The sequence below is a fragment of the Strongylocentrotus purpuratus genome, unplaced genomic scaffold (genome assembly GCF_000002235.5).
Source record: "Strongylocentrotus purpuratus isolate Spur 01 unplaced genomic scaffold, Spur_5.0 spur5_scaffold_2, whole genome shotgun sequence".
NCBI lineage: Eukaryota > Metazoa > Echinodermata > Echinoidea > Camarodonta > Strongylocentrotidae > Strongylocentrotus > Strongylocentrotus purpuratus.
This window is the reverse complement of record NW_022145605.1, coordinates 34,895,021-34,907,098: the sequence shown is the minus strand read 5'-3', so window position 1 is coordinate 34,907,098 and position 12,078 is coordinate 34,895,021. Positions and strand designations below refer to the sequence as shown.

The following is a 12,078-nucleotide window of genomic DNA, read 5'->3' as shown; positions in this document are numbered from 1 at the left end:
AGATTCAAATGAAAATCGTACCTAAATGTACTGGGAGCAGGCGCGTACGCAGGGGGGGGGGGGGGGGGGGGGGGGAGGTTGGGGGTTAACCCCCCCCCCCTTGAATTTTTTTTATGTGTATGTTTTTTGTGCGCGTCATATTCTGGAAGAGAAAGGCGTGAGTAAAATGATAAACACTCAACGCTAAATGAATCAATGCTACACTTATCATTTTATTTTCCTTTTCATTATCTCGTGTTCTTGTAGAATTCAAATCATGGCTGATGCATTAAAGAACACCATTGCTAAGAGTCTGGAGTGTCCTGTATGTCTGAATACCTTCACCGATCCCAAAATCTTGTCTTGTTCTCACACCTACTGCAAGGATTGCCTGGACAACATCGTGAAATGCAATGGTAACGACCAGATACTCAGATGCCCTGTCTGCAGAGCAGAAACCCAGGTTTCAAACCAAGATGTCAGCAAATTACCGACAAATCTAGCTTTGATGTCTCTCATACAAGACGTGAAGAATCAATATCAGTTTTGCACGAATTGTGAATCCGAGAACAAACTCCAAAATGTTGTCTACTGTCAAGACTGCGGCAAGTATCTATGTATCACTTGCCACAACAAACACTCTCAGCGGCCAGACTGCATCAGTCATAAGGTTTTAGCCATGAGTGAGATCCTATCAGGGAAGGTGTCAGTACATATGTACCGTAAATGTAGAAAGCACCCAAATGAGGATGAAGAGTGCTTCTGTTCCGACTGCAGGAGATTTGCCTGCTTCAGGTGTGTTGTCATGGAGCATACAAACGAAAGACATCGGGTCATCGACGCAGCTGTTTATAAAAGCAGTCATATGAAGGATATCGAGGACCTCAAATCTAAGGCGGACAAGAAAAGCTCTTGCCTTCAGAAATACGTTGATTTCATTGATGAGCAGAAGGAGCGTGTGAGCAATGTTCAGAAGCAGTGTACAAATGATATCAACAAAGCATATGAAGAATCGGTCCGGCACTTGACAGAGAAGAAAGAAATCCTCATTGATGAAGTCAAGGATAAGACTGAAGGAGTAGAGAAAGAACTGGACGAAATGAAGAAATCAGCTCAGGTGCACATCACTCACTTGACCACCATAGCTGATGTGGTAACCAACAAGACAAAGATACCGTTAGATATGGATGCCTTGGCTGCACACGACACTCTATGTCAAGACTTACAAGAGGTTTTAAAACAAGAAATTCCTGACTACCATCAGCCGAGGCAATCGAGCAAGAAAGGAAACAGTGTAATTTTTAACAGAAACGTTGGAATGGAAGAGCTAGATCTTGGTAAGATCGTAACCGCAGTTGAAAAGAACATCGCTTTGCCTACTAAGAATAGCATGAGAGTCATGGTTGGTACCCCTGAAGGTAAGATGGCAGTGGGATGTAGTAGTGGTGGCGTGGAGATCTTCTCTGCTGATGGTCAGCTCCAACAGACAGTTCTCAAACATGTTGGGATTCGTAGAGTAGGGTTCCTCTCTGATGATCGGTATGTTGTACTTGGTGGCGCAAACAATATCACACTGTACACAATAGAGCAAACAAAGTTGAATGTAATGTTTGAGACTATCAGTCCCGATGATGGTGGTTTTGCTGGCATCACGGTAGACGGTGATGATCAGATCTATGTTAGCTACAGAAAAGCTCAAAAGATCCAGGTGTTCTCACCAGCAGGTGGGGAGGCGATCAGGGAGATATCATGTGATGGATTTGAACCTGAGCAGATTACTAGCTATAATGATTACCTGATCACCAGATCTCGTTATACAATACGATTGATTGACAAACAAGGTGTTGTAAAATACAAATTAACGGAATTAGATGATTTCCCATTCGCTGCTGTGTCTCAAGGGGGTGCAATCCTGATAGCAAAGTTAAAGTACGACATAGGTTTGGTCAGCATTGCTGAGTACACTAACGAGCTGAAGCTTATCAAGAACCTCGTCGTTGATTACAAGATTGAGAAGCCCGAGAGACGGTGGTACTATCTCCAGCAGTACCTATCAGGAGAGATCGCTCTTTGCACTCCTGATAGACTCTATATATTCCACTAAAAATAATGGATGACTCCTCCATTTCTTGCACTGTATGATATCACTGTCTTCAGACCAGTAGAGGGGATGTGCGCGACCAGACATGTTTTTTTTAGATAAAAACAGGCATGTTGAAAATTTAGAATAACATAACATGTCGTTAAAAATTGGACCCATGCCCACCCCCTTTTTCAAAAGCTTCGAACAGGCCTTGTGTTTCTGTGAGTTCAGTATATATGACATCCAATGGAATCAGTTATAGTTAGAACTAAGTGAATTGGAATTAACGTGACTGTTTCAGAAATTACATTTCTAGATCATATAGAGTAATTTGAAAGATTTAAATTTTCTAAAATATATATTTCTGATGTGTTTGTCTTTTAAGATTTTGCTGTTGATGTAGACTCTACCTGTGAATCTGCCCTTTTGGTAGCTGCTGTAAATGTATAAATGATGTAGACACACTTTAATGGTGGTATTACAGATTGTTTTACAGTCGGAGAAAACAATCCTAGTAATGTACTCTACATCTACTGCCGTTTAATACAATTGATTTTCTTTTCTTCATTTACTACAATGCATTTTAGATCACTTTCCGAATAATCATAATAGATTTTATTTCTAACCCAGACCCATGAAAGGAAATTATTTTTTTTCAAAATAACTTCTTCTTCTTCTTGCAATTTTTAGAATTGCGCAATAAAAAGATAAGAGTTCTAAAGTCGACCTATTGTTCGTATGATATATGTTGTAAAAGTATTATCAAATCGAATATCAAATTAAGTGTTTATGTTTTAATTTGATAGACTGTGATATCTTGTTTTCTGTTTTCAATGTTTACTTTCCGTCTGGCAAATTACATGAGAGAAATGGCATGGAACTTGTCGGAAGTACCCAAGTAATTTTTTTCACTTTTTGGAGATATTTCGTTTTGTCTGTTTGTTTTTCCATTTTTTCAGTTTCTGTCCTTAATATATTGTTGATAATATTTGTGTTCTTCCTATACAAACTCATTAAAAAAACAAATTATTTCAAAAGAAGTATCACTAATTGCAATGAAAGCAGAAAAATGAGGGAAATTCGTCTTTATAAGTTTGAGAAAAATCTGAAAAGTTGTGATTTTACAGATACTCTCGGTTCATTTTGTACTTAATAAATATCAACCCGCAATTTTCTTTGTCATACCTGTATGTGGCCGAAATATAAAATTGTTAACATTTTCTTATCGGGTCTCATGTGTGTAAAACAAATATAGTATCATCAAAACATAATTTGAAAAAAAATTAAGATATTTATTTTAACATTTTACATATAAATGTACAACAAAAATGAAAAGGTGATCTTTAATATTTAGAGGTGCCGATCTATAGAGGATTTAAAAAATTCTCAATTGTATTAAAGGAGTCGGTTAACAACGTAACCTTGTATGGAAATGTAAAAGTTCACTTGCAAATTTATTTAGACCTATGTGAAGATTATTTTGTTATTTTGTATACAATGTAATAAATTATGTATAATTTTCTTTATGATAGAAGAAAATAAAACCTATGAAAAAAGAAAAATGTTAAATCTGAGATGCACGGCCCTACGTGTTATCGGTGTCTGTGATATGGCGTTATATTGAAGCCCTAAAACAATTTCGCTTCAAAATGATCAAAAAGTGCCTCAAAAAAGTTTTAAAAACCTGTGAGTGACCGGTTTTACCATACTCGTTTTCCCGAATAGACTGTAGTGTGATGAAAACCGTTTTAAAACAAAATTTGATTTCGATTTTGAATCATAAATATCTTGGTTATCAGACTGGCGATCGGCTTGTAAAAGTCATGGGGTTCCTGACAGACCTAAAGTTTTATAATTATCATTGCACCATGAGCTAAATCAAGGTTTTTTTTAAAAGGATCTAAGACAAAGTTACCGGATCCTTTAAAAAAAAAAAAATTGTGATTATTCAGTTTTTGTCTCTTTCACATTATGTACAGAGAACCTATGTTTAAATGTTGTTTGTTCATTATTTTACCCCCATATGATAGTTAGACCATGATACTCCAGTCACACCGCCGAAACGAATCCAAAACAACCTCACAAACCGTTCCAAATCGACCATTTATTTTCCATTCTGTGGATTTAAATGCCATTTCTTGTTCGGTTTCCTTTTGGTCTGGGTATCGTTTCACGAGACCGTCATTAGTACAAGTTCACCGACATCTCTTTGAAACGCGTGTTAATTGTGATGTCCGCGATTTCGGTGAGCTTCTTCATCTGACGGTTTCGTGAGAAGCTGGCCTGGTGTTTTGTTTCGTCCGAGCAAGGAGAAGGAGTTTGTGTGGCGAGGGTAATAACTTTACGATTTTTCGTCACGTTTTGCTGTTTTATCAACAGCAACAGTAGAAGTCTATTAAAGAAAGATATTTCAGAGGGTTTACCAACTCGGCTTCTTACAAGATAATGATAAATCCAGAATTTAATCTAAATAAATATGAAACATGAAAAGTATATAAAACAAATAACTTAGAGTTATTTTTGCAAAATATTAATCTAATTTGAACCTATTTCTAATTTCAGTGATCTGTAATTGTATGTCACGCACTGTGATGAGTATTTATATGTGGTAGGAATGTTTTGTTTTATCATGTCATTGTAATATGGTACATACATTTAACTCTAAATTTATCTTATTGAGGTAGGCCACTTAAAATGGTGTGGTAAAAGGTGTTTTACCACATTCTTTAGTGGATTATTGTCAGATGATACAGCACAGATATGCAACTAGGAGAAAAGAAAGTGGCTTACTCTATCACCAAAATGTAAGACAAAGCAAGGGCAATTTTGTATTTCGTTTGTAGGGACAAAGCTGTGGAATGATCTCCCAGATGAAATTAGATTAAAATCATCGAGGTTATCCTTTCAGAGACATCTTTCCACCTACCTTCTATGAAAATGACATGGGCTCAATCCCACCCCTTCGTTTTCTTTTATTTTATTTTCTTCCATTTATGTATGTATACACTTGCTTGTAAACGATTATAGCTGCCTTAAGCATTTACAGGATTTGTGCTTGTACGCACATCTGTATGATTATTTTTATTAATACATCCTTTTCATTTTTATGAACACATTGATGATTTTATTTGTTCAAAGATTTGTCTTCTTCTATTATAATGCTTTAACACTTCAACTGTTTTCATTCTAGTATGTAAAACAGTTACATGATACTGTATTATTTTGTTGTATATATGTAAATAAAAAACAAACAAGTTTTACATTCATATGTAATTATGTATAAACGAATTAACAGAAAAAAATCTTGCCAAAGAATGGAACTAGGCTCGACTAGGACTTGTGCTAACTTCTAGTTCCCATTAACAACTTCACCTAAATATAGTAATATACATGTTTACGTATACATCTTTTGTACATTTAATAGTATGCAAATGTATGTCTAAAAATATCGTTTTAAAACCATTACTGTTCAATCGACATTACTCATATGTTATGTATACATGTATCAGTATTATTTTTTTGTTTGCATTGTATGATTGTCCGTATGTACTGTCATTATTGTGATGTGTTGTTGTTAATAAATTCAAAATTCAAATTCAAACTTCCTTTCTGGCTGCTATCTATCAATCAACTTTGATATTTTTGTACCAACATATTAACATTTATTCTATTATTTTCATGTAATAATGTATAATTTAATATACATGTCTGTAGCTTGAATATCAACTTCCAGATTCAAGACAAATAGTTACACTGTATTAGAGGGCAAATCTAACCATTTTATTGTCATATATAGTACCTTTTATACAGCTTGGTCAGACGCAAGCTATCATGTAACTTTTGCAGAACGTTTCCAACCTCCTTACTCTATATTTATTTTCCCTTTTGTCGTCTATTCTTTTCTGCTGGTCTGATATTATAGTGAATTGTTCTATAGCACGTATCCAACACAAGGCTATACTGATATACGCCTTATTTATTGTGTTAATACTAAACACGCTCTCAAAATTGCTGTTACATTTATGTATATACACCTGTTTTTTGTATTGAATATATATGTTTGTTGATATTACAAATAATGAACAAATGAAAGCAAATAGATGTTATTTTCAACTGGATTCAGTTGTTTTGAAGTTTTGTTTTTATGTTTTTGTATCATGACATACAAAATAAGATGTGAACAAATAAACAGAATACTAGGCTGTTTGAATATAACACAACTGCCAGAATCAGGTTGAGGTTGTCCGGCGTGCCCGAAAAGGTTATTTGGGGGGGGGGGGGCTGCATCCCTCAGCCCCCTGTCCTGTATGCCTATGAAATACTTGGAAACGTTTGTTTGGATTTTTCTCATAAAAGCAGTTGACGACGTTGAGTGCAGGGGTCACTGGCACAGAACTGTAAAATACGTAGAACACTCAGATCGACGTGTGGCCGTTGAACGTGCTGGAAGATACGCTCGAGTGCACACGCTGCCATTTTGCTTTAGTCCTCGATCTTTTCAGCTCACAAATTTCAAGAATTCCAGCCTTTCCTGTCGTTGAGAAAAAACGGCGAACACAACAAGAGGGCTAACGAAGATGGCGGATAGCACGCGATCACGTACGAGCGCTGGCCATATTTTTCGAACCACTATGACTATGAGCCTTCTACGTATATTTACAGTTCTGTGATCACGGGCCACTGGCTTCATCGGCAGGTAGTTCCATTAATATTTGAATGAGTAAATTCCGACAAAAACATACAACCAATCAAAACAAGTTTAATACCAGAATAAAGCTAACGATTAGTTAGACCGAAAACTTCAGTCTCTCTAATCGTCGGTTGTTCCACTGAGACTACGTCTGGCTCCACTAGACCTCCGATTATAGAGACTGAAGTATGGCCTATCGGGACTGTACGGGACTGTACGAAACAAATGGTTCGGTTCGACCGGACCGCGATGAATGAGATATGCAACGAGATTTTCACTTTTTACATCCTCATAACTGCTGCAATTATAATAAAAATTAAAAATAACATATATATAGCTTATTGGACTTATTGCTCAGTTAGATCCTAAATTAATGATTAATCCGAGAAAGTCTCGTCGTCAACATTATCCGTCTTGGTTTTAGTTGATGAATATTCATTTTTTCTATTCGAACGTCCAATAGCTACCGTAGCTACGTACGAGTCAGCCCAGCTTGACCAACGAACTCTCACGAAACGAGTGCTCTGATTGGCCATTTGGCTATGTTTTGGTAGGTTGACCCGGAAATATTTTGGCCGCCGAGTCATATAGCCATATGTTCGAGTGCATGAACGTACTGTTTCACAGTTCGGAGATACAAATTGGATAATTCATATAAGTAAGTCCGTAAATTATACATTTAATATTAAATTATCAAATTTTGATAACTGTAATTAGGACAAATGACATACCGACCTAATTTACATCTGATTTAGAAATCAGAAAATTAGATCTAAATAAAGAAAATCGGGGGAGAAATGTCGGGAACGAAAAGATGTTCCGCTGTGGCTCTAAATTACCCCCACGGTACGAGATCTCTGGGTTACCATCTGTATTGGGGAATGACAACAAATGTCAGTTTTATTAAAGAAATGACCCAAATCAGATGGTTATTTCTGTCCAACGATTAGTATATTCATTAGCCGCTCACCACGAAGCCGTCTGACCACAATAAAACGAGTGAGGACTTGCCATAGTGGCCGAAGTGCAGTTAAAACTCGCTATTTTGCTCATCTCCAACGTAAAAAGAGACGACTCTGTGCTGTAATAATTTTTTTTCCGACAAAAGTACAAAGAAAGTGCCTATCATTTGTCAATATTATACTTTCTTAAAGGTTACCCAAGTGACTCCCGGGCACCCTAATGCTGGAAAGAAACTCACTTTTTTTAAAACTTCACTTTTTCATCCAAAAATGCTCATTAACGCAAGTCAGATTGAGCGGATGATACAATGTTTCCATAAATCGTCCCTGAACAACCCAAAACTGTAATGAATCGAACAACGTCTTAGCTCTCTCAACCAGATGATGGTTAGTGCAGTAAAGGAAAAGTTCTAATGTTGACTATCTTCTTTACTTTTTTCCTGTGTGTATAGCATATTAGCGCCATTTCCAACATTCCATTCGTAAGCTTGAAGAAGGATCATTCCGCGAGAATTTACCAAGAGTAATTTAAATCTTACTTTGGAATATTTAATGTATAACTTTAAACGTGACATTGTTATGTTAGTCCAATTGCGATGTTTGTACCGTTAAACCAGAGACATGCCAGAGTAAAGGTATCCCTGGCTAGAAATGACATGATGAACAATGAATCGACACAAAGTGTAACAGTTTCATTATGGAATAACATTAAGTTTACAAATTACGGACGTCATTTAATTACCATCGCTATAAGCTGACGCAATCATGTTGGCGAATGAAGGACATGATACCTAACACACACACACACCGACTCCCAACCTCCCAATAACTTGCCCATTTAGGAGGGGGGGGGGTTAATTTTATTGTTTGCAAGGTCTGATATCAGTCTGATGCCAGTCAAATTAGTGTGACTATAGGGTACCAAAGCACTTCCAAGAATGACGACATCTTTGGATGGCCACACATCTTTTGAAAAGTTTTGAAATAAGATAAGGTAAATATTAAAGTACTGTACCTTTTATTTTTAGAATTATGTTCTGCCATAGTTCCTAATGATTTCTACTACAAACGACTAACGCGAGAATATACTAGTAACAGGTTCACAAAATCCTATAAATGGCAAGTACTGAAGCTTGTAACATAGTTGAAAATATTATTAACAATAGGTTTCTTTATATAGCGCAGCTATTATATTAATATACTTTTCTGCGCTTAATACAACGAATTATATTATTACCCCGGCTAGAACCTGAGCCGCAATAATAAGTCGCTAAAACATTAAATTAATTTCTTCCTACGGGGTACCCAATGTACTTTATCTTGACGGAGAGTGGTAAAATAAATGTATATAAATGACTTGCCAAAGGACATAAGTGCCGCGGTGGGACTCGAACCGCGAACCATGTGATCCAAAATCTGGTGTCGTATCTACTAGACCACGACACCTCAATGCCAACATTGGTAGCAGTCTAGAAACACGAAACTTTAGGTTTGTTACAGGTTTGCTCAGTAATATTCTAAATGGTGTTGAGTTGGTAGTTATCAAACACAAAGCAAACTAATTCTCTACCACATTCTTGCTGTAGCGGAAATGGCTTTCGGAATCACCTGGTACATTTCATGGTTTTCACTTCACCGCAGTAAAGAGTCTTGTACCGGCAGAGGTATAGTACTTACTTTCGCATAATTCGTTTGTAATATAATCTTACTGTTTTATGATGTAACGATCTGTAATATATTCTCTATGGTTTTATACCTGACACGTACGTGCAAGCGATTCAAGCGAAATTTGTCGGTAACTTTGGTTCGATTAACGACTGACTCTTTTCTAAGGTGATAAATGAGTGGAATTGACATAACGAAGAACAACATTCGAACTGTTGAGATTGTTTCATCTCACAATTGGAGAATTATTAAATGAATGGAAGAATAGATAGGGGACTAAAAGAATAAGTAAATGAATAAAGAAAGAAAACAATCGATAAATAAATAACATGTTTTTTTAAAGTCATTTTTAGTACACTGGCTGTTCCTTACCTCTGCTGGGCAATAAACTAAATGCAAACATAATAGACATGACAAACCTGTCGCCGAAAATGTATTGACAAAGTCGAGTATACATGGTTGTATTAGGGCATAGCTTTCCAGTTATTACCATCGTTCAACAAAGATACACCCACACAATAATTCGATGCAATCACATCGGCTCATTAGATTTCCCTACGTTGATGACACAATCTTGTTATCTTGCCTGACAACCTTTTACCTCGTAAGGGGGGAACCCCCCCCCCCCCCTAAAAAAAAAAAAAAAAAAAAAATATGTAAACATGACTTGTGATATTGTAAAAGGTCGTTCGGTACTAATATAATTTCAGGGGAACTCCCTGTATAAATTCTAGGTAGACTTTCTCTAACAATATCTCATTTTGCTGTGGTCGAGAAATCAAATGAAAGAGGATTAATGTTTATACAAGATGATATCCTATTAAAAAAGTGTGGGGATAATTTGCATAACAATTTTGAGTCAACCATGTTAAATTACAAAAAAAAGAAAAGCGCCAAGGCCTATTTCTCCATTTTGGGCAAATTAATGTAAAAAAAAATCTTTCACGAGTAGGTGTTATCATCAAGCAGATGACTATTTGGTAGGAGTGTGATTTCGAATGATTCAGTTTCGTCATATTTCAAAGATATGTCTCTCTTAGTTCCCGTTGCTATGTTAATGTAATCATGCCAAGGAACCGATATATAATTTGTTCTCAGAAATGAAATTAGCCTATCGGTCAAATAAGACATGAATGCAGGCCTGATTTCAATTGGCAGACAGAATTTAAAGTCTGAAACATGTAAATAGTGCACGGTGTGGTTCAGAACTCTTCCCCTACCCCCCTCTCTTTAAAAAAAAAAAGGGGGGGGGGTCTAGACACAAAATTATTGAGGTTTTAAGTTACTGCAATCCCTAGACATGCTAAATAGTATAGTAGGCTAATGGTCACGTCATGTTTGCTTTCCAGTTTCATATGTCGGCATATAAACAACTTCATCAATCTGTCAGTCACGTTTCTGTCATCCCGTTATATCTCATTACTTCTCTGCTCCTATCCATTTATAATCACATTGGTACGCAATAGTTGGAATAAAACGCACGTAATCACGGAGATGAAACACTTTCTGTGGAAAATGAATGAACTGTTCATATATTTTCCCGTATCTACCTCTATCTACAGTCTGCAGTACTTAGTATGATGAAGATGAACATTTAGAGCAGTACATTTCGCAATTAAAGAACGACCTTCCGTACTCTCCTAACCTTTAGATTTAAAAGTCTGAACTATCAGTATCTACAGGGTATGTTCTTCAAAATGGCGACTACAGAAGCTTTGAGCATGATTAACGATACCAACATTGCGGCAGGTAGTGGTGGCCCGTCAGGTGAAACAGTTCGAATTTTAACAATTTTTCTCTGCGTGGTTTTGAATACGATCGTCTTAGTCGTAATCAAACACCAAAACGATCTCCAAGAATACATGCGAATTCTTTATCAGGTCCTTGCAGTAGCGGATATGCTGTTGGGAATCAGTTGGAGTATTTGGATCATTTTATGGTATTCACCAGCCAAAAGTAAAGAGTTTTGTACCATTATAAGTATGGTGTTTCCTTTCGCGTATCACGTATCTTATATCACCGTAATGGCTTGCCTCTGTGGGGTAAGTTTTAATCTTTATCTCCTTGTTACAAGACCACTACGATATTACACGATTGTGACCAGAACAAGATTTTACTTTACTCTTGCGATGACCTTTCTCGTGATAATCCTTGGCTGCGGGATATATCTACCAATTCCAGAATCGCCCTTCATAAAACTCTTGACGGAACGTTGCTTGGCCCAAGTTTCAAGCTCAAACACGAAATGGACGTCTATAGTTCACACCGGCTATCAAATAGTTCCTATTTGTGCAACACTGATCATTACATCAATATTGAATTTCCGCTTACTACTCATAGCGCGTCACTTGAGAAATTCGGTCAGACACTTTGAAAACTTTAGCAGTACTGTCCCTGTTAACAAAGAGGTGATGACGACTAACACTCCTTTTAGAGAGCGTGGTCGTGGTAAAGCGCAAGTAAATCCACAAAATGATGATCACGACATGAACCGTAATCGACCAAGCAGAAGAGGAATGAAAGGGTTCGCCACCATTTTCTTTATAACGGTAATTTTCTGTGTTGTGTGGACACCTACTGTGATCCTCTATTTAGCACCGTTACATCCTGAGGTACAAAATATCTTGGATATTTTGTCAGGATGCTATACGTGGTTAGAGCCCATTATTTACTTGCTGACGAGCTCCGAAGCGAGGCGA

General features: G+C 36.8%; 1 protein-coding gene across 1 annotated transcript; it reads left to right on the top strand.

Moving 5' to 3' along the window:
• The first annotated feature begins 256 nt into the window (after positions 1-256).
• Positions 257-3,124, top strand: LOC105439125 (tripartite motif-containing protein 45-like). Its single transcript, XM_030991257.1, has one exon. The coding sequence runs from the start codon at positions 257-259 to the stop codon at positions 2,081-2,083; it is 1,827 nt and encodes a 608-aa protein (XP_030847117.1). The 3' UTR covers positions 2,084-3,124.
• Positions 3,125-12,078: the final 8,954 nt, after the last annotated feature.